Consider the following 24,079-nt stretch of genomic DNA (forward strand, 5'->3'; position numbering starts at 1 on the left):
GTTTACCCAAACAGGGTTTATAGAAGGATACAAACAATTGATCAAATTTACTGAAATTTTTTGTCCTGTATAAATAGAATCGTAACTGTCTATGAATATCCAGCAGGTGGAGTTTGTATTTCATCTTGTTAGCAAAATTAGGAAAAAAAAACTGTAAATTGATAGTTTGATTGATATTAACTGGTGATGCCACCTAAGGAAGAAAGGATGGACAATGCCTGCAGTTCTGAAACCCTTTTTGCAGAGGTAATAGCCAGTGGAAAATCTGTTTTCCAAGATAAGGATTTTTGATCTGTGGTTGCAGTGGGTTCAAAAGGTGGAGCGACCAGAGCTAGAAGAACCATAGTAAGGTCCCATGGGGAACAGGATCCTTGACCGGGGGGGCATAACAGAAAAGTCCCTTTGATAAAGGCTTTACACAGCCTGGAGGAGGCTAGTGAGGCAGAATTCTCACCCGCATGAAAATGAGAAATGGCAACCAATTGAACCTTGACAGTAGAAGAACTAGCTTCGTGTTGAAAAATATCAGCTGGAGAATCAAGAATGGCAGAAATAGGAGCCGTGAAGGGGTCTAAACTCCTTTGAGAGGTCCAAAAGGAAAAATGTTTCCATTTACTGCGATAAACCTTCCTGGTAGAAGACTTATGAGCAGCCACCAAAATAGACCTAACTGAGGAGGATAATCCACAAGTCCTAGCAATCACAGGAACTGGAGCAGCCAAGCTGTGAGCTTCAAACTGTCCAGATTTGGATGAGGAACCCTTGATGGATGTGAAATCAGATCCTGAATGGGATCCAAGATCCAATGCGGAGCCAGAAGGTGAGACCAAATGAAGGGAAACCATACCTGGCAAGGCCAAAATGGGGCAATGAGGATCACTTTGCTCCTGAGTCAACGAGCTTTCTACAGAAACCTGGGAATAAGAGGTACTGGAGAGTAAGCATACAGAAGACCGGGAGGCCAAGCATGGACTACAGCATCTCTGTGGGACTCCCCCAGCAGGGGGTTCAGAGCGAAAAACTCGCCGCACTTCATGTTGGAAGGAGAGGCAAAGAGATTGCAGCAAGGCTGACCCCACTCGAGGAAGATCTGCTCCACTACTGAAATATTGAGAGACCACTCGTAAGGCATCAGAATAGTCCGACTTAACCTGTCAACTAGAATGTTGGACCATCCCAGAATGTGCATTGAGATGAGAAAACGATCTGTGGAGATCACCCATTCCCACACTCTCATGGCCTCATGACAAAGGGGGTAAGACCTGGTCCCTCCCTGTTTGTTGATATACCAGACCACTGACATGTTGTCTGACTTAATTGCAATGGTTCCCAGAGGAAGAAAGGCATGAAGGGTCTGCAACGCTAAAAGGACCACCCTCATCTCTAGAACATTTATGTGCAAGCTGGTCTCTACAGGGGACTACAGGCTTTGGACTGTCCTGCCCGAACAATGTCCCCCCACCTGAGTTGGGAGGCGTCCGTGGTCACTGTGGCTTGGGCAGGGGCTGGAACAAAGGGTCATCCCTCCAAAATGTCCAGAGAACACATCCACCATATGAGGGACGTCCAACAGTCTCGACTGAGTTGTATTGGATATGACAATGGAAGTTCCAACAGGGACCATTGTACAGCTAGTGCCACTGTAGAATTCTCATATGTAACTGGGCACACGGGAGAAGTGTTATGGGCGCCGCCACTGAACCTAAGGCCCTCAACACTGATTCTGCCACTGGAAGATGAGAATGGCAGATTAGAGAGACATACATCCTTAGGTTTTGTAGTCTCTCTGAGGTCAGGAAGATTTTGCACTGTAATGTATCTATCCTTGCACCAATGTAGTTTATCATCTGGACAGGATCTAGGAGTGATTTTGGATGCATTGATTGTGATCCCCAAATGCAGGGCAAGGATTAAGAAATAATCCCTGGTTTAAGAGAGTAGACACCTGGTGGGAGCAGTGAGGAGCCAATCGTCCAGATACAGATAGACCTGAATCCCCTGAAGCCTCAGGTGAGCCGCTACCACCATCATCACTTTGGTGAACACTCTGGGGTCTGTGATGAGACCAAAGGGTTGGGCTCGAAATTGGTAATGATTGACTCCTAGCCAGAAGTGGAGGAACCTCCTGGAGCTTCTGTAAATTTTTATGTGATAGTAAGCATCCTGGAGGTCTAATGAGCACATCCAGTCACTCTCTTGCAGGTACGGTATGATGGACTGTAGTGTGGCCATCTGGAACTTTTCTTTGGCAACTGGCAGATTCAGGGTAGATAGGTCCAAAATGACCCTTAAGTCCCCCATTTTGTTTGGCACCAAAAAGAACCTGGAGTAGAAGCCCAATCCAGACTGATCTGGGAGGACGGTTTAGAAAGCTCATTTTTCTAGCAGCTTGGAAATTTCCTGTGCTGCTGCCTCCCTTTGCATGGGTGGTACATCTGGGAGGTGTTTGGGAGATTTGGGAGGACCCACAAAAGGGACAGAGTATCCTCTGGATATGATCTGAAGCACCCAATGGTCTGATGTTATGGACTCCTATGCCACCAGGTGCAAGGACAATCATCCCTCGACTGCTTCCAGAGTAGAGCAGTCAGGCCACCCCTCAGGGTTGCTGCCTGCGTCTGTCTGAGAACGGTTCTCATGACCCAAAGTTCCTTGGACACCCTCTGTCTCTAAGCCAGTATCCATTCTGTCCCCCTCTGCCTCTGGGGAAAGAAGAAGAGCCCTGAGTGTCCCAGGAATACTGTGACTTCCGGAACCACATCTTCTTTTGCCCTCTCTGATTCCAGGAAAAAGACTTTTGAGGATTCAAGAAGTGGATCCCGACGGCAGACAGTGTCTTCCCGTCCTTCTCACTCTGGACTAAAGTCTCTTTGACGGTCTTACCAAAAAGAGTAGAGCCATCATAAGGGGCATTGGCAAAAAACACTTTGAAAGGTTCCGAAAATTGACATAGTCTGAGCCAGATGTTGTGCCCATGGACATGCCGTAGCCAGCCACCCTAGCTGCTCCTTTAATAGCATGAGAAAGGAGTCACATGGATGTGTTGGCGACTGTTTTCAAAGTGGCCATCCTCGTGGAGAAAGAGTCTTTGCCCTCCTGCAACACAGACTTAGGGAGAGACTCCACCAGCTCCTTGACCAGGTCACGTTGGAGTCTCGTGACATGGACTAGGTAGTTCATTGCCCTAATAGAAAAGGTAGCTGAAGTGTAAACCTGCTTCCCTAAGCGGTCCATCATCCGTGACTCTCGGTCAGGAGGATGAACCAAGGAACTCTCCTAGGCTAGTTCCTTCTTTGTGGCTGCTGCTACCACCATGGCATCTACGGGGGAGCCCTTGTTCCATGCTGGCCTAGCCGAAGGTGGACTTAAGATCTTGTCAGGCCTTTTGGGAATTGGTTCCATGGTGTCCGGCTCCATCTATGCCCATGAGGTGACCAGGTCCACCAAGGGATCTGTGGGAGGGGACATCCAGGAAGTAGATGAGCCCATGCCGAAAGCCTCCAGGAACATGAAGTCATCAGAAGCAGGTTTGGGGGCAGACCAACCCCCACCCCCCCATTGGTGAAGGATTTCCATGATGTCTCCAAAGGAGACATCCACGGGAGGTTATCTGGGAGTACCTTCCCCATCATCCAAGTCCATATCCTTGGTGAGGGACTCAGGGGAGGCCAAGTGCCTCCTCTTACACATATGCTTGTGTGGCACATCTCCAGTGGGGCTCTCCAGGGGGAACTCACAAGCCATTTGTTCCTCAGGGGGGAATTGTCTGGGGCTCCTTGAGCATGGATTGTACTTCTGATAAAATGATGGGAATTGTAGAAAGAGCCGAGGGAATCAGGGCGGAGTCTGAGTGGATAGTTAGGGGTCTTGATCAAGCAGAGAGAACCCTTTCTTCCACGTCAAATGCTGAGGAAGAGCGAACTTCCTGTGGAACCAATAAGGAAGCCAGTCTCCCTGGGTCCGATGAGAGAACTGGAGCTGGGCTCGAAGTGGACAGAGCTCTGAGAGAGGGAACTTGGCCCAACAAAGGCAGAGCCGATGAAAAAAGTTCCACTCCCTCAGATCCGACACCCAAGCTCTGGCTCCGAGAGTGGCTCAGATCTGAGCTAGTTGGATCCGACACACTCCAGGCAGCTGTCGGCATCAAGGAAGTGGGTATCGTTGGAGCTGAACCCCTGACTAAAGCCATCCTTGGATCTGAGTACTCTGAGCCCAGTGGATGGATCGGAGAAGGAGAAATCGTTTGGAAAAAAGGAAGTGAGTTCTCCCCTTGTGAGGAAGAGAGGGCTGACAAGACCCCCATCTAGATCCGAGTACGAATGAACCTCCTCATCATTTTATCCATGTTGACTTCTGATAAGGACCAAATGGACCTCAACGAGGCCACGAACTACAACCTTGTGGGTCGGGGCACCAAGGCCCTAGATGTAGAGCATCTCTCTGCTGGCTCCGAGCAAAACCTTGGAGATCAGAGCCGAGGGGAGTCACGGATCCTATGGGTCTTAACAGGTGAAGGGAGGTCCGGAGACCTCTTGCATTTCTCCGTTCTACCTTTTGGCTCTCTCTCCTTCTCTCTGCCCCTTTTCTGCTCCGCTTCTGCAAGTTTTGAAATGGAAGGTTGAGTCCCAGCCTGGGAGGGAGGAGAAGTAAGGGCAAGAGAAGGAGAGGCAGCCACAGCAGTCACTGTGACTTAAGCTGAGGATGAGGCAACTGCCTCAAAAGTGGGAAGAAGGCCTTTCAGGCCCAACTTAGCCTTTCTGTCCTTGATTGTGTGCGGGTTAAAACCCGCACATATAGAGCAGTCTGTACTAAGGTGGGCCATGCTCAAGCACATTACACAAAGAGTGTGTCCATCTGCTGGGGATAATTTATGGCCACACTCAGTGCACCTTTTAAACACTGACTTATCAGCCATAATACCAAAGGGAAAACAAGAAGAAAAAATATTATTTTCCCACTGAAAAACACCACTCACCACACTCACACACAGAACACACTGAGGGGGGGAGGGGAAGCAATGCACTCACCAACTACGCTAAAACTAAGCTAAACAACACTAAAGTTTGAACACACGATGCATCAAGTCAGGGGAGGAGAAAGGGAACCTGCACTATCACTATCCTGAAGTTAGTAGAGAAAAAAGGCTTTCTAAAGACTTTAATACCCACTTACAACTGGGAGCTCTGGAGATCACGATGCTTCAGCTAACTGCGGCAAATGAGATCTGGGGGTTGGAAGGTAGTGGAATTGTATTATGGGTAAGGGGAGGAGCTTGGAGCTCAGAGCAGATGCTAGTAAGATTGCCGGCTCAGATCCGATACAGATCCGGTATCCCACAGGTTGAAGACCAAATGAAGTAAACTACTTCAGATCAACACCCACATCAACACATAGAGCTACATCTCATGGAGCCTCTACCTCTAAGCCAATAAGGCAAGTCACCACACAATCCAACATTTTAGTCATTAGAGACTCTATTGTGAGACACTATGATGTCCCTCTCACCAGGCTGAGTAAGCAGAAAGTTACGGTCAGTTGCTTACCAGGGGCTAGGATCTGTCACAGTACGCACGCCCTCAGGTTATTGGATCACAATTGCCAATATGACTCAGTCATAGTCCATGTAGGGGTAAATCACCTGAGATGTACCTCCCTAGACTATATGAAGAGAGACATCATGGAGCTCTTGGAATATGTGTCTCAGGCTGGTATGAACCTAGCATTGAGCAGCATTTTACCTTCTCCAAGGATGATGCTACAATATGAACAAAAGACGATTGACTTTAATAATTGGCTTAGTTTCCTGGTGTCATTCTAAGGGGGTGCAATATTTGTCAGCATGGAAGGAGATGGTCAACAGACCACACTGCTTTGCCAGGGATGGTCTGTACCTCTCCCCCCTAGGATTTTGAATATTAGCTAAAACATTGTCTTCCCCCATAGTGCCTTTTTTAGACAATGCCAAACTGAAAGTACTTCCGACATAGCAAATCAAAACCAAGAAAATCTAAAGGTATTACTGTTCAATGCTAGGAGCCTAAACAAAAAACTCCACTCCTTGGAAGCTCTCTTTTCCCTAGAGAATGCTGATGTCTGTGCGGTCTCAGAGACGTGACTTAAAGCCATGGACAGCACACCAAAAGTGCATGGTTACAACGCCTTCCACATATTTAGACCAGCTACTTCACAGGCAGGGACTAAAAGTGGAGGTGTCTCTAGTTACATCAGAAATAAGTATACTTCAAAGCTGGCCAAACAGGACTATGCACTTGAGCTGCTCTATGTTCAAATCACCATAGGTAAAATCCAATACCACTTCTTTGCAAGCTATAGGTCCCCCTCTATAAACAAGGAAACCCATACCAGGTATTTAAACTTATTAGAAACACTAATCATCCAACCCAATACCATATTCATGGGTGAATTTAATTACCCCACTGTTAAATGGGAATCCTATACAACATCAAAAGTGCATGCACAAAGATTCCTGGATTTTGTAAACACAAACTCCCTGGACCAGCTCGTCAATACACCAACTAGGGGTGCAACCATACTGGATCTGGTCCACACTAATATGGGAGAGTGCTGCACACCCCCTACTATAATGCCTTCCTTGGTAAGGTCAGACCACAAAATGGTCTCCTTTGAAGTAAAAATAAAACCTGGACCCGCAACTAAACTGGAAATATTCAGGAACTATTCTAAGGCTAACCTCCTACTATTAAGTGAGAACCTGGCAAAATTTCAAGCCCCTATAAACCCTGATAACACTTCTGTTTATGCAGAACTGTTCACAGAAACCCTGTACAAGCATGTTAATAGCTACATAGAGGCAGCTGTACCCACCAAGAAGAAGTACAGAACTAACTCAAAAAACAAGCCACCCTGATGAATCACAAAATCAGTCAGATATCGGATGTATAACAGGAGGAAAAAAATCATGGCAAAAATTAAGAGGTGCTGCACCCTGCAGGATAAAAGCACTCTCATCAAACTAAACTAAACTCAGAGGACAAATAAAGTCTACCAAAGCCAAATCTGAACTAAGTGTGGCCTCCCAGGCTAAGGACAACCACAAAGCATTCTTTAGCTATGTCCACAATCTCAAAGGCAATACACAATTGTGTGCAGAGATCATTGTAAATGGAGCCACCTATACTGAGCCAGAAGTTATAGCAAACCTCCTGGCTGATAAATTCAGCTCCAACTTTACTCATTTCTCCCCCTCAACCTTCCGTCAGGGCCTCTGGAATTACTATTTAACTGCAGCCTCCAAACAGACTTCATGCCTCATGAATGGAGAAGGGCAACAGTCATCCCGCTGCACAAAGGTGGGCCATCTACAGACCCTAGAAACTACAGACCCATAAGTCTCACTAATCTTATATGTAAAGTCATGGAAACAATTAACATGGAGATGACCAATAGAGATATAGTAAACCTACAGACACTGGACCCAACCTAGTTTGGTTTCGTAAAGGACAGACCATGCCTACTCAACTTGGTGGACTTCTTTGAGAAGGTCACCAAAGCAATGGATGAGGGCAAAATCATTCACACTGCCTACCTTGACCTGGCCAAGGCATTTGATACAATACCCCACTTGGGCATTGTTGACAAACTCAAGGGGTTAGGTACAAACCCATATGTCATCCAGTAGATAGCCAACTGGCTAACAGACAGGACCCAGGAAGTTAAAATTGGGGAGTCCACCTCTACAAAGAGGCCAGTAACAAGTGGAGTCCTTCAGGGATCAGTTTTTGGACCACTCTTTTTTGGCATTTACTTCTCAGAAGTCAAGGCCAATGTTAGTGGTCTCTGGCTGACTAAATTTGAAGATGATTGCAAATTACGAGCCGTCACTGAATCTCACATTGACACAAATGTTCTCCAGGAGGGGCTGACACAGACAAACAACTGGTGTCAGAGTCATGGACTAAAACTAAATGCCAAGAAATGCATAATAGTGTCCTTTGGGAAGTCACCTATCCCTGGTAGGTATCATATTGACAACAGACCCCTTAGAGTTGACCCAGTAGTCAGAGACTTAGGGACACAGATAGATAGTAATGTAGCCTTTGATCATCACGTGTCTATAGTGGTGAGGAAATCATTCTATGTTGCGCAACTTATAAACAAAGGTTTGGCATCTAAGTCCAAGGAAGTCATTGTTCCACTGTATCCGGCATTTGTCTGACCTATCACTGAGTACAATGCAGCTCTGGTATGTACCTAACCAAGCATTATCCAACAACTGGAATGTCCATAGATGTTCCTCACTAAAAGAATATAGGGCATAAGTAATATGCCCTATGCAGACAAGGCCCCATCCCTGTATTCTGTCTCCTACAGGCTTTTGAGGGGAGAGCTATGCCTGGCATAAAGGGCATTGTCAGACCTCATTCTGATGGACCTCCTGCATATCCACAAAACAAATAGTACCAGAATTACCCATTCTAAAGACTTAAACCGTGCCTGTAATATAAATAGGACCTGCTGGAGAGATAGGTATGTATCCCAGAGACTACCCCCATCTATGGAACAGGCTCCCCATCCATGTGAAGCCGAGTTTTTCCCTAATCCAATTCAAATGCAACTTGAACAATTGGATGGGAAAACGGAAATTCATCCCTGGTTTGGCACCTATGTCTCTGATGTAAACAGGTAACCTGTAAATGGTTCATCTCCCAGGCTTGTGCTTACAATTATCAAGGGTATCAGAATTTGTCAGAGATTTGGGATGCATGGCTAGGCTTAAAAAGGTCCTTGTGGTCATTAGCTTAGTAAACACCTATGAACCTATGAATAGCGTAGGTATATAACACCCAAAATATGTAGTTGGTGGGTGTTTCTGGTTTAGCCTTTTGTGTGTCATCCTTTTCTGTTTCACTTTTCTAATATGTAGCATACACTATGCTACATAAGCAAATCCAAGCCATCTGATGATCTCTGCAAAACATAAGTAGAATTTTTCACTGTATATTGCACTTTTGAACTGCATTGTTGCCATATCGCTGCTTATTTGAACTGTTTTTTGTTCTGAAATTGTTGCACTTTGCTATACCATAGACTAGATTCAGCCCTGCTGAATCTAGTACTGTTTGTATAACTTGAGCACTAAACCAGGCCATCTTTTGTTGGAGAGAGTTACCCTGCACCCTATAGGCAGGAGTGTGTGGTTAGAACTCATCTGATTGAAGGTTGAGGGAAAGGGGCTCAGTTTTGAGCTTTTTATTGGTTAATTTGTTTAGATCAGTTTGAGCTCATTTGCTACATTCATACATACATGCATCGCTGGCTGCCACGCAGTGGTGGAAACCGTTAGTGGTTATAGACGCAAACACTTTTGCCTGCAAAATTTCCTTTAGTACTCTGCTGGTGCTCCATTGATAAGTTCTCACAACTGTCCCTCACTGACAGGTGATACATTCATCGAAGCTCCTGAGGTACCAACACTGATCCTACCCACTTGTCCTTTGTATTTTTGCCACTTCTCCTGTCCTTTCCCTGTTTCAGACCACATCAACTTACCTAGCATTATGGATGGGCAATTTCCCACAGTTTCTCCAGCCAGCCTAGTCAACATGGTTATCCTGAGATAATGTCGCAGTTGCCTCATGTACACTGACAACCCACTTCTTGTAGTCCACACAAATTCATTATGTGAGAGATCTATCTATATAAAAAACCTACAATCCAGGCTCTCTTGCTCACCAGTCAGTCCATCTGTTACTAAGCAGGTTGTCAACATGCACACCTCCCCTCCTGCACCTACCAACCCAACAACACATAAACCTACATATGTGGAGGTCCTTGTAAAAAGCTTACCTAAACACCAGAGACCTCCCAACCACAAACATTAGCATGCTTCACATAATACATCATTTGCAGAACATAGTAGACATAATATACCACAGACCAGTGTCACACCAGTCAAGCCCCTAAGGCATAACACAGAAACAAGCATCTTAGTCATAGACAACTCAATTGTGAGATACACAGATGCCCTTTTCACCAGACTGGATAAGGAAAAGATTATGGTCAGTTGTCTGTCAGGTGCCAGGATCCGTCACATCACACATGCACTCAAGTCTCTCAACAAGAGGCACTGTTATGACTCTGTCATACTCCATGGTGGTGTGAATGACTTGAGATTTACCTCACTGGACTATATGAAGAGAGACATGACTGAGTTCTTGGATTATGTGTCTCAGGTAAGTATGTCCCTAGCCTTAAGCAGTATTTTACCTTTACCTAAGATGATACCTCAATACAAACAGAAAATGATTGACTTCAACCATTGACTTAGTTTCTGTTGTCATTCAAAGTGGATCCAGTATCTGTCAGCTTGGTATGACATGGTCGACAGACTTTGATTCTTTGCCAGAGATGGTCTTCATCTGTTATCCCTGGTATTTTGGTTACTGGCTAAGGCTCTTGCCACCTCCATAGTGCCTTTTTCAGGCAGTGCCACAAGAACAAAGTTCCCAATGTAAAAATACCCTCTAAAAACAACCTCAAGGTTATGCTGCTAAATGCCTGGAGTCTAAACCAGAAACTGCACTCACTGAAAGCAGTCCTCACCCTGGAAGATGCTAACATTTGTGCATTCACTGAGACCTGGTTTAAGGCTGTGGAGAGCACCCCAGCTATACCAGGTTGCATTTCCTTCCACATGTTAAGACCACAAACTGAAGATATGAGAACTAATTAACTCATTAAAGATAAATACACCTCTAAATTGGTTAAACAGCATGATTCCCTTTAATTACTTCAGGTGCAATTGACTGTAGGTAAGACCCTTCTTCAGGCCATTACCACCTGCAGGACCCCCTCCATGAATCAGGATATCCACTTAACCTACTTGGATCTACTTGAGTCAATCAAGATACAACCAAACACCCTGGTTTTGGGTGACTTTAATTACCTGTCCATAGACTGGGTAAATTATATGTGTTCTAAGACACTTGCCCAAAACTTCCTGGACTTCATTAACTCCAAATGCCCTGGACCAGCTGGTTGACACACACACAAGGGGTTCAAACATCCTGGACCTGGTACTTACCAACATGGGAGACTGCTTCACCACTCCCAGTGTGTGTCCACCCCTGGTGAAAGCTGACCACAAATCAGTCTTGCTAGAAATAACTATAACACAACCCCCCCCCCCCCCAGCAACAACTAGACTAAAAAACTTCTCCAATGCCAATTACAGCCTCTTAGGTGATGGCATAGATAGCTTCATAGCCTCTACCTCCCACTGATGGAAGAGATACCTATGCTGAGTTTTACACCAATGCTTTATACAAGCACCTGTACAATTGTATTGACTCTGCTGTACCTGATAGAAGCAAAGTAAGAACTTCAAGGAAAAACAAACCTGCTTTGTGGACTGCCATTAATAGGCTATTCAACAGGAGAAAGGAACTGCTGTCTAAGAGCAGGAAGGAACGGTCTCAAAACTGGAAACACTCCCTCCTCAACTTAAACAAGCAAATAAGACTCCTAGTGAAGTCCTTCAAAGCTAACTAAGAATCCAAATTAAGTTCCCTAACCAAGGATAACCACAATGCATTCTTTAGTTACATCTGTAACCTCAAAGGTAAGACCCAGATTAGCTCTGAACTCATAATTAATTATACTACATATATAGAATCTGTGAATATAGCAAACCTGCTGGCTGACAGGTTCAGTGAAAACTTCACTCCCCTGTCCCTGCCACATATACCCCAAAACATCCCAAACACCTGTCCCCTGCCTAGTATCTCTGAGGAGCAGGTCTTAAATGCTCTCTCCAAGACTAAAAACAAAGCCTATCTGGGACCAGACAACATCCTGGTCTGCATTCTACCTGAGTTAAAACAAGAATTAGCATCACCATTGAGCACGCTTTTCAATCACAGCCTAAACACTGGCTTCATCTCAGTGGAATGGAAAACAGCTACCATCATCCCTTTGCACAAAGGGGGTGCATCCAGGGACCCTGGTAACTACAGACCCATTAGCCTGACCAGCCTTATCTGCAAGACCATGGAATGAATCATCATGGACTTTATTAACAAAGATATAGGAAATCTCCAGATGCTTGACACCACCCAGTTTGGCTTTGTCAAGGGGAGATCATGCCGGTTAAACTCTGTGAACTTCTTCGAGACAGTCACCAAAACCTTAGATGATGCCACATCTGTGCATACGGCCTACCTAGATTTAGCCAAGGCCTTTGACACAATCCCCCACAAAGGCATCACTGACAAACACACCCAGCTGGGTATCAACCCATATATTGTCAGGTGGGTTGCAAACGGGCTCACTGATAGAACTCATGCGATCAAAACAGGGAACTCCAGCTCCTCCAGTAAATCTGTAACCAGTGGTGTTACACAGGGATCGGTTCTTGGACCCCTACTGTTCAGAATCTACTTCTCCGAAGTACAGGCTAAAGGACTGAGGCTGACAAAGTTTGCTGATGACAGCAAACTGGGAACAATCACTGAAACCACTAAGGATGTCAACATTCTGCAAGAAGGTCTTACACAGACTAATGACTACTGCCAAAATCATGATCTTAAACTTAATGCAAAAGAATGAATTATCACCCTCTTTGGCAAGTGTGATGTTCTAGCAAACTACCACATCAATAAAAAATACCCTAAGCACACAGTCGGTGATGAGAGATCTGGGCACACAGGTTGACAGCAGTCTTAACTTTATTCACCATGTCTCCACAGTGGTAAGAAGGGCATTTTATATTGCTCATCTCATAAGTAAGGGCATTGCCTCCAGAAAAAAAAGAGGTTATAACCCCCTGTACTCATACTTCTCAGCTGTCCAGATTTTTGCAGAATGTCCAGATTTTTGCCTCATATTTTTGGTCTGTTCTTCATATTATTTGTGGTTGTCTGGCAAATCACTAAGATGATCTGAGGACTGAAGTCACTAAATAACGGCATACATTTGAGTTTCAAACTTCAAATCCTTCAGAAAACGTATGTTGAAACAAACCCTGTTACTCTAACAATTTTCTATGTTTATAAGAGCAATATTTAAAAATCTGTCCCTATTTTTGGGCCATTGCCCCTCCATTTTCTCAGACTTTGTACAGATTTCGTGCACTAAGAGGTTGAGTGGTATGCCAGTACTCTTCTCTCATCAGGCCAATAATCGAGTAATCAAGTACAACTCTCCCTTTGGTAGGCTCCTTTCCAAACACCTGCAGCAATTGGAGAGACCACAAAGGTTCCTTACAAAGAAAATTCAGGGTCTTCAAGATCTGTCTTTGGTGGACAGACTGAAATCATTGACACTTTACTCTGTTTTATACAGACTGCTCAGAGGCGACGGGGGTCTTGCATATAGAGTAATCTCTGACCTAGCTTTGATGAAAATACTGCAGATTCGCAAATCAAATGGCACACGGGTCACTTGCTCAAAGGACCATAACCTGGTATGTGACATCAACTAAACTTGCTGGAGACACACATTTGGAAGAAGCTTCCTATTCATGATAAACAAAGCCCCTCATTTGTCCCTATTTATGCGCAAATTGGATGATTGGATGGGTAATCAGAAATTCGCCCCAGGGATTCCACCCATGTCCCTCTTGGTCAGAGGAAATAGATGCTGATTTTAGTGTTTGCATGAACCAGACACCCTTGGGAACAGGGGGTGTACTTGGCTAGGCTTGTAAGGGCCCTGGGGGACATTAGGGTAGCAACCTCCTATGATGTGAAATATTAATCTCTGCAAGATACATTTCCTTGCCATCTGCCTCATAAATTCAGCTTGTAAGGTAACTTATGAAAAACTGAAAATAACACTGTCAAAAGACCGGAAATCATAGGAATTAGTCTGCCCACGTTTTGTCATAGAACCATTGACTGAGTAAAAGACTACAGCTAGTAACACACTAAGGACATCAATACAATATATTGGCCTTTTTATTATTCATACCCATGTTTTCAGCAGAATGAGCAGAATTTCTAAAAATTGTCTTAAATGGTCTAAGATATGACAATGTGGACAGTAGACTCAAACTTCTTGACTTTTTGCTGTAGCTGAGTTTGCATACACTGTTCAACAGTCTGCATTTTGGAAATCAAGACACTGCAGGAAGATACAGTGAAAATTTCAGTGTCAATGCAGATTAGGTCTGGGTCATAAAATTAATATTCTAAACAATTAACAATCTAAAAATATATAACCAAGAGACCATAACACGATTCATGTACCTACCTTGTGCAGAAGAGCTATTAAGTGATGTCAGGTTTGAAAGTTGGACTTCGTCTAGTACAGTGAATGTGGTTGTTGGTGGACTAATTTCCACAGCAGCTGTAAAAAGAATAGAAACCTGTAAAGAGCAGTTGCAGAATATACAAGTAAATGTAAGCGCAGGCAGCATGTACTTATAGAGATGTTCTTCTAATGTTATTCTACTTAAAATGTATTTTGTATAAAAGGATTGTAGTTCTGTTTTCATTGTGCTTTATGTTCTTTGTGTTTCACTCTTAGCCCACTTGTTGACACATTACTGAAGTTCCTGGTTAATTTATGGTTTCATGAAGTCATGTCAGAAAATGTGGTGGACTTTAACATACAAACTAAAATGTGGAAATTTTGGCTACCTCTGCCAGGTTGATTCCTTCCAGAAACAGGGAGGGATAGATTCCTGTCCCAGAGACTTCCCATACTCTGGAACAGGCTACCCATCTATGTCAAGCAAAGTTCTTCATTAGCACTCTTCAAGAAAAATCTTGATGAGTGGATGGGAAATAGGAAATACACCCTGGGGATCACTTCTGTGTCTCTGTTTGACAGTGGCACAGGGAAAATAAACTTTCTTGGGTGGCGTAAGCCAGGGAACCTTGTTGGCTAGGCTTACGTAGGCCCTTGGGCTGATAGCCTAGTACCTACCTATGAACCTATGAAAAGCAGCCCTTTCTGATGTCACATTGATTGATTTAGGTTTCTATCCCTCTTTTCATGCACTCATCCTTTGACCAGTCCATCCAACCAGTTCTTCTGCCTATAGTCCCCTCCTTGCCCATCATTCACTGCAAGGGGGAGGTGCATAAATTCTAAGGGATTATCTGATAACCTACTCAGTGTGTTTCTACCTCTGTGGGATGGGACAATACCCATGAAGAATAGGATGGATTCCTTTTTATTCTCATTTAAGGCCCCCCCCCTGATCAACAGCAGTAATCTAAACAGTTTCTTCTTCAGTTTCTCCAATATTCACCATTAGCACTGTTAAAGAAAGACTTAACAACTACCGTCCTGATAGAGACAAAACACTTACAGCCTCCCAAGATGCCCCTGCCTTCAGCTGGTTTCATAGCTCTCAGGCTGCTGTTTGAACCTGTATTACTACTGGCACTATTTAGCAAACTACTCCTGTACCTTCTGGTTAAATATGTGATTTAAATATTGGGTAAAAACTGCACATACACCAAAGTTCTAAATTTCAGAAATGCTGCATTCACCAGAAAGGGAAGTTCCCACCCTGCAAGAACATCAAGCCATTAACAGAATGGTGATCAAAGATGGAGGGCAGCTTTATATGGTCATGACCAGAGTCACAGTTACTCCTGAGCATGGGATCTAAGGAAAGAGAGTCAACCACTGGTATGACAGAAGACAGTAGTAAAAAACATAACACCTGCTAACCCTAACCCTGTCCCCTCCACTGCCCCTAATGTTAACTTTACACTGTACCTTTAAACAAAACGCTCCTTAACACTATCACTAAACAAGACAGGCTCAGACTTATACAAGTGTGCCAAACACACTCAGAACACTATGTCTACCCCTTATTTAACCCTTACCTAATATGTGTTAATAAAACAGATATTGAAACATTGACATCCAAAATGTCAATGGCTAAACATCTATAAAAAACATCAGCAGGTTACTGCCCATGCTCTGAGTGTTAACACTGGAAAAAGCAACTGTTATTGGAAGGGGACAAGCATCCCCTGAACCCCCATACCTCCAACATGGTTCCAGGCCGGACCACAGCACCACCTCAGCCCTCCTTTCCTTTATTACTGCCATAAACCAAAACAGGAATGACAATAGGCTAACCTCTGCCCTCTTCCTTGACCTATCAAAAGCCTTTGACATGGTCAACCATGAACTTCTCATTCTTTCACTAAAATCTATTTCCCTCAACAAGCCTGCTATCCAATGGTTCCAGTGCTACCTGACTGGTAGACAGCAGGCAGTACTATGGCAGGGCAAACTCTCCAGCCAGTTACCTCTCACACTTGGTGTCCCTCAAGGGTCCATACTAGGTCCACTACTCTTCTCTATTTTTATCAACAACCTCCAGACTGCTATCCCTAAAGCCACCTGCATCCAATACGCAGATGATTCCACTCTCATCTGCTCAGCCACCTCCCCATCCGACTTGCAAATCTTAACCCAAAATACATTTAACACTATCAAGAACTGGCTCACCAATCAACGCCTACTTCTGAACCCCAATAAAACTAAACTTCTACTCTTCACCCCCACTAGTAGATCTGCCACACTTTCATTCTCTGTCATGTCTAACAATGGTACCACTAATTCCCCAGATAATCACACCAAACTGCTAGGGGTTATCATAGACAATAATCTCAAATTTGACCTACAGGTCAACAAAACCATACAGACCATCAATAAGAAGCTTGGATCGCTGTATAGAAACAAGACATTTTTAAAACCACTGGCTAGGACTGCAATCGCCCGATCACGCCTACTCTCTACTCTCTTATATGCCTCGCCTGTACTCTCAAACCTCAACAAATCTGAACTAGGTAAGTTGTCCCATAGCTACAATCATATTGTCAGATTCACCACTGGCTCCACCTATAGAACCCACCACTGCCAGAACCTTAAACAACTAGAGTGGCTAGAACTGGGCGGCGCAGTGGTGCAGCGGTTAATGCTGTCGCCTCACAGCAAGAGGTTCTCTGGTTTGATTCTCGGCCGGGGTGCCTTCTGTGCGGAGTTTGCATGTTCTCCCTGTGTTCGCGTGGGTTTCCTCCGGGTACTCCGGTTTCCTCCCACATTCTAAAGACATGCATCTGGAGCATTTCTCCTCGGGCCTCCGCTGAAAACAGGATCTGTGGAACCTAGTCGGACTTTCCCGGTCAACAAATGTTAAATAAAAATAAATTAAATAAATAAATAAATAAAAACTACCCAGCTTAATTCAATTCAATCAACTCTTAAGAGCGCACAAAATTCTGTACCACCCTGAGGATACCCCCTCACTTAAAAATATTATTAAGCCATATAGCAATCTAAGATCCCTAAGGTCAGCCGATAAACTACTGGTCCAAACCCACAAAGCTAATAACTCTGCTAGTGAATCCCTGTTTGCCAACTTCATTGGCAAAACCTGGAATTCGTTGCCAAACTATATAACCCTACAAACCTCCAAAGGTCTCTTCAAAAAAAAACCTCAAACAGTATCTCAAAGTGAATTGGCTATGCCCATGTACCAACCCTGATTAAGTTATAAACTAAAAGCATATTCTGCCATTATCATAACTTGTAACTACATCACCAAGCTCTGCTTCCAATCTGATGTCTCTTGCTTTTAATTGTCTGTCCATGACAATTGTGAGTCCCTACTAGGGAACACTACTAACCCATTGTATATAATCACTTTGTTTTTATAATTGTTTGCTAACTTCTGTGTACTCTATGTAAGTTTGTCTTTGTGGAGCTTTTCTCCCTGGGCCTCCGCTGAAAATGGACATGTATCCAGTTGGACTGTCCCAGTAAACAAATGTAAAATAAATAAATAAATAATTAATTAATTATATCTACCATCTCTGATCCCTGGAGAAAGGGTATATTCCCCTACCAGGGGACTGTTTATCTTGCTCACCTGTAAACCATCTGTTTCTGTGGACCAAACAGCTATCAACTTTAGAGCATTTCACTCAAACATAATACACCCTGCACTCCTCATGTTGGATACAAGTACCCCCCACACCCAATATTTATAAATACCAACTCCATAATCATATAAACATGGAGAAAGAAGAAATAACCAACATAAAGAAAATATTAATGGTGTATATGTATACACCACACCACCAATATGTGTATATACACACACACACACCTTCCGTCAAACCACAAACCTCTTGTTTCTTCTGCATGATTTGGTTAATTATGTGAAGCAGAACTATGCATTTTGTCTGTTTAAAAAAACACACATTTTATAATTTAATTCAGAAGTCAGATGGCCTTATATACCAGTTCTTGCCTCTGACAATATATCCCTCAGTACAATTTTGTTTTCTTACACAGCTTATTTCTGTAAAATGTATCTTATGTACTTGAAGATAAGTTCACGGATCACCCAAGGTAAAAAAGGACATGGTACACTAGGATCTTACCTGGCCAGTATATGTTGTATGACCTAGAGATGCTGGAAATGTGCTCACAACTGCTAGGTGGGATATAACACACATCCTGAAAACTGAGATTCACATAAATGTGCTTTTGAAAAATTCAGCTTGTTTTCTAAGCCATTTAGGTGTCAGAGTGTGTGTGTGTGTGTGTGTGTGTGTGTGTGTGTGTGTGTGTGTGTAACACAGCTGTTTTGTCACATTCCATTCATTGTTTACTGCTACCACCCTTCCTTATCCTGTTATGTTCTGTGTCTTGATTCATTAGAAAGGATGTTGACCATTGAGTATAGGAATTCAGAACATTGCAGCATGCTTCTTGTGGAGCATTCATCTGCCAACTGCCCAATCAGTGTACAGCCAACATTTTACACAATAGAACAGACCTTTATTCTGAATAGGCATAGTGAATGGCATTTCCCTGTTAGGCAGGTTAAAACTAAATAAAACAATTTCAGTGAAAAAAAGCCATTAGTAAAGTAAATGCTGATTAATGTTCTCAAACATTTCGGGCCTAGAAAATTTTCCAATTAAAGATAATTGGTCAAGAAGATAAAAACATTCTCACTAGAAATATTTAAGAAGTATGTGTACGCTATTATCTTCCTGTTAAACCATTACAACCATGTATCTCATTTGGGAGTATTAGCCTGAATATTATAATGCAAATAAATATCCAATGATGGCTTTGTGGTGTTTTTTATTATGCAACATTCAATTTCAATCCCATCCTTATTTTAAAAAAGAACTATACAGATATCCTAAGAATTACAATTTTGCTGTAGTATTCAGCAGTGGACATAAAACGCTGTGTACATTTGTTATTCTTGGCTACATTTTACTGTGCTTTCCATATCTGGAATTTGTTTTCCATGTGTGGGGGCTTTGTTGCTGAGTTAGGCTGACATCACTGTGTGGAATGAAAAGTGATTCCATTACCATTTCAGAGAAAACACACACACACACACACACACACACACACACACACACACACACACACACACACACACATATATATAAACACACACACACACACACACACACGCATATACACACACACATACACACGTATATACACACACACACACACACACACACACACACACACACACACACACACACACACACACACATAGTTACACACAAGCAGACACACACAAACAGCATCAATATAATGTAATAGTAAATGCATAATAATGAAACTAAATTTTATTTTAATACATTATTTGCCAAACACTTGTTTGTGCTTCTGGAAATGAAGGAAAATGGTGCTACTTTTCAGTTCAGGCAGCAAGCCCGTACTCATGTTTTTACCAGTATACTCAGCATACAAAGGGTCATACTAACAGTAGTGTATACTGACAGAATTACACCCTTGAAGTTCATCATTTTGTAAAAAATGGATGTTTCTAAGCGAGGAAATCATGGAAAGTGAGTGAAATTAACAGTAGCTATCCCAAGCCGGCTTTAGTACAGGACTGCTGTCTGCAGCTGCTCCACATTTGCTTTAAAGTGTTCTTATTCACTTTATTATGTTTATTTTAATAGCTGTCTTAAATAGTAGACTTTTCCAATGGGCTTGAGACTCAAATATCTGCATATTATTCATAAGTGGAGTTCCAATTTCTGAAAAAAATAGCATAATCAGCTGAGTTGTTTAAAAATGATCAAGCATTTAGGCTTACTTTTCAGAGGTAATTATGCCTAATTACACTTTTTCCCTGTAATTTGGGGGTGGGATAAAAAGAGAGAACGTCAGTGTTATACTGGTTACTGGTGGACAGAGGAAGCACAATGCAAGTGCGGAAGAAAAGGACTGCATTCTTTCTATTTATTTATTTATTGACATTTGTTAACTGGGTTAGTCCAGCTGGGCCAGAGACCCATTTAAAAGGACTGTATTCCTTTTATTTATTTATTTATTTATTTATTGACATTTGTTAACCGGGTTAGTCCAGCTGGGTCAGAGACCCATTTTCAGTGGAGACCTGAGGAGAAAAGCTCCAGTTACAAATACTTTACAATACATAGAAATTAAGTTTGCATTACATAACAATTCAGTTAATAATATGTAAAAGTGTAGTTTGCAATATAAACACATAGAAATTCACTATGTACACAGTACAAATACATAGAAATTCTCTGTGTATGATAAGAACAAAATAAGTAATGTAAATCATATCAAAAAATGTATAAACAATTTTTTTTGATACATCCTCAGTGAAATAGTACAGTCAGAGCAATTTATGAAAGTGTGAAGTGAAGTATAATTACGAGATGCGAGAGATGAGAATGAATGTATAAGGTGGGAGGGGTGGCAGGAGGTAGATTAAGATGCTAAGGCATGAGGGAAAGAAATTGGAAAAGATAAGTGTAAGAGATTGTAGTGGAATTAGGTAGGGTCATGACATAAACAAGTTTTGGTGTTAAGTAAGTGAAGTCTGAGTTCTTTTTTAAAGTGTATGGGGTGGGTAATGGAGCGTATGTGTGTTGGAAGTTTATTCCATGCTTGGGATATAGAGGATATGTACAGTAATTTATCAATAGTTTTCTTTGATGGTAAGTGTCTAGGAGTTTCTCGTTTGAGGTGCAGAGTGTGTGGTTAGAGGTGCAGGTGGAAACTAAGTAGGAGAGAGCAGAACATGAGGATGGTTTATGTAGTATGGAGTGAGTGATTTGAAATTGTGATAGAAGGAGTTGTTTTGGAAGTTCTAGCCATTGTAGAGAGTTGAGTGCAAGTCGATGGTGTGAGTTATAAAGGGAGTTTGTGACAAATCTTGCAGTATGTTTGTTGGAGTTTGGCAAGGGTAGTGGACTGAATGTTAGTTAGGACTTGGGCAGCATAGAGAAGGGAGGGTGAAGAAGAGGCTGTGCCAGGGAGAGCCTAGCAGTAGAAGTCAAGACTTTTTGGTTGCGGTAAAGCAAGCCCAATTTTTGATTTATTTATTATTATTAACTAAGTTTTTTGTTATTCTAAGTTTTTTGTGATTCTAATGCAGTTTTTTATTGAATAAAGATTAAAGCACTTAATTATGGTTATTGCAGTGGTGGTGATTCTCTCATCTTATTCTTGTCGTAGTTTCTATATTCAACTGGATTAAACAATTTTGAGTGCTTCCTTTGTTTTTCTTCAGCAATACCACTGCCATCCAGCCAGTCTGTAGGGTGGAATACATAAACATGTATGTAATATATATACATATATATATATATATATATATATATATATATATATATATATATATATATATATATATATGGGTTCACTACTAAATCTCGAATTACGGAATCTCGAGACTCTGAATCCCGAAGACCAGTATCTTGAGATTCCGTAATATCGAAATTAAAAAAAAAAAAAAACATTTAGAAAGGTATATGCAGGAGGCAAGCCCCCTGCACCCTCCACACCCCCTGCACTTAAAATATACCAACTCCAAGATCGCACTACAGTGAAGTGAACGGCAAAATTCCTATTCTGCTCTGCACGGCACTATTTTGCTGTTCAGTCCACTGTGGTGTGATCTTGGAGTTGGTGTATTTAAGTTGCAGGGGGTGTGGAGGGGTGCAGGGGGGCTTGCCCCCCTGCATATGCTTTCAAAAATGTTTTTTTTTATTTTCGATATTACAGAATCTCGAGATTCTGGTCTTCGGGATTCAGAGTCTTCAGATTCCATAATTTGAGATTTAGTAGTGAACCCATATATATAATGTGTGTGTGTGTGTGTGTGTGTGTGTGTGTGTGTGTGTGTGTGTGTGTGTGTGTGTGTGTGGTAGCAGTCTATAAGAGTGAATGCTGTTTTTTCCTTGTTTTTCTGCCTGATGGCTGCTTTGATTGTGAAATTGCTATACAGCAGGGTCTGGGAATGTGCCCTCCTCCCCCCATAGTGCGATTTCAAAGTTGGTATATATCATTAGCAGGGGTGAGGAATGCAGGTGGCTTGATCTTTTTGTATTCACTCTTTGCATGACAGAATCATATATATGTGTGTGTGTATATATATATATATATATATATATATATATATACATATATACATACATACATACATACACAATAGATTAATACACAGCACACACACACACACACACACACACATTTATATATATGGTTGCAGTTGAGAGGCTTAAACACTCATATGAGCAACTACTTTTTACTGATGTAATAAAAAGAGAATGCTCATATGAGTGAATATTCTTTTTAATAGTGGTTTTACTGGCAACCTTCTGAATGAGATCATGTTACAGTGGGGATAAGAGAATTTTGCCCTTACGCCAGTGTAGTACGATCTTGGACTTGGTACATGTAATTGGCAGGGGATGTGGGGAGTACACCCGTGCAAAAAATTTGTTTTAGTTTCTCCTGTTTTTGATAATTTTTGATTTGCTATTAAATGATCACTGTTTTTACGCTTACTCGTTTGAGCATTCCAAATTTTCTTACACACACACACACACACACACATATGGGTCTACTGTATAAGTTCGAAAATACACTTCTTCGAACTCACACAGTAGACCTTGGGTTAGGCGAAAGTGCACTTAATTGAAAGTGCACTTTCGTGAAACCCGCTTCTGCTAACAGGCTATGTACTGCCGTTTAGTGCAGTACTCACAGACCTTAGGGTTAGGGCGCGGGTCATGGTAAGGGGATAGCTAGTAGGGCTATCTTAGGGTAATCTTACCTTTTATCTGTCTATGATTTTGCAGAATGCCTCATAAAACTTCCAATTTTCTAGTAAATCACTGAGGATTAGTTGGGTATTAGAGTTTCCTAGTTTATAGTTCATATTGCCCAGAAAAAGCATGCTAATGCAAAACCTGCTCCGTTAATAAAGAGACATTCTGCACTCAGCCCATGTGCAGCATTAACATATTTACTTACAAAAAACAGAGGAAAGAGACCAGCCTACTAATGCAGGAAGTGCAGGAAAGATTGTACTTTGCATCATCAAAGTAACAAGTGTGATGGTACAAAGACAGGAAGAACTGTTCTCGTAAGTCTGTAGAAAGCCAAAGTTTGTGAGAAATAAATAATAGTAAAATGAAACAGAATGCCAAGTAAATCGGATTTGCAGAGCAGCAAGCCATCCTGTCATCCCAGAAGGAAGAGAAAAACTGCAGGCATGTGCAAAAAAATAGATGTACGTGATCATTAATCATGTAATAGAACCAAAGCCTCCTGGTTTGGCCTTAGATACAGGTCACTGTGGGCAGGTATCCTTACCTAGTTACTAATTATAAAAATCAAAGTAAAATGTAACCAAAAGTTACACTATACTCCATATTTGCTTTTAATTCAGAGGGCAAGAAGATGTTCTTCTACATATATTTAATTTGATGATGTCTGTCGCCACTGGTGTCCACCATCATGTCCAAAGGTTACCCCCAAGACATAGTCCCCTGTCACTGCCTTAGCCTCTGCTGTCTTGAACATCATCCTTTCAGACTGCAAATCTATAATCCTTGCTGATATAAGGAAGATGCTGTTCTGGAGGTGAGAAACAAGCTTGTCCTGCCAAGAAGCATCTACTATGCATTTCCAAGACAAAATAAATACATACTTTGGTTCTCCAAAGCTGTCCAACAACACCACCTCCATCTGATTCAACCCATCAGCAAGTAAACTATCATTCTATGTGCCTGTGTTTGTCAAAGCTCAGGGGATGTAA

General features: G+C 42.3%; 1 protein-coding gene across 7 annotated transcripts in view; it reads right to left on the bottom strand.

The window, feature by feature from the left end:
• The window catches only part of ECSCR (endothelial cell surface expressed chemotaxis and apoptosis regulator), a 516,073-nt gene that overhangs the window by 298,191 nt on the left and 193,803 nt on the right, over nt 1–24,079 (bottom strand). For all 7 annotated transcript variants that reach the window (XM_044069006.1, XM_044069007.1, XM_044069008.1 and 4 more), the window contains exon 2: nt 14,233–14,328. In XM_044069006.1, coding sequence (XP_043924941.1) covers nt 14,233–14,328 — 96 coding nt within the window. The remainder of the gene's footprint in view (nt 1–14,232; nt 14,329–24,079) is intronic.

The sequence above is a fragment of the Protopterus annectens genome, chromosome 4.part0, assembly GCF_019279795.1.
Source record: "Protopterus annectens isolate FY-2018-M chromosome 4.part0, PAN1.0, whole genome shotgun sequence".
NCBI lineage: Eukaryota > Metazoa > Chordata > Ceratodontiformes > Protopteridae > Protopterus > Protopterus annectens.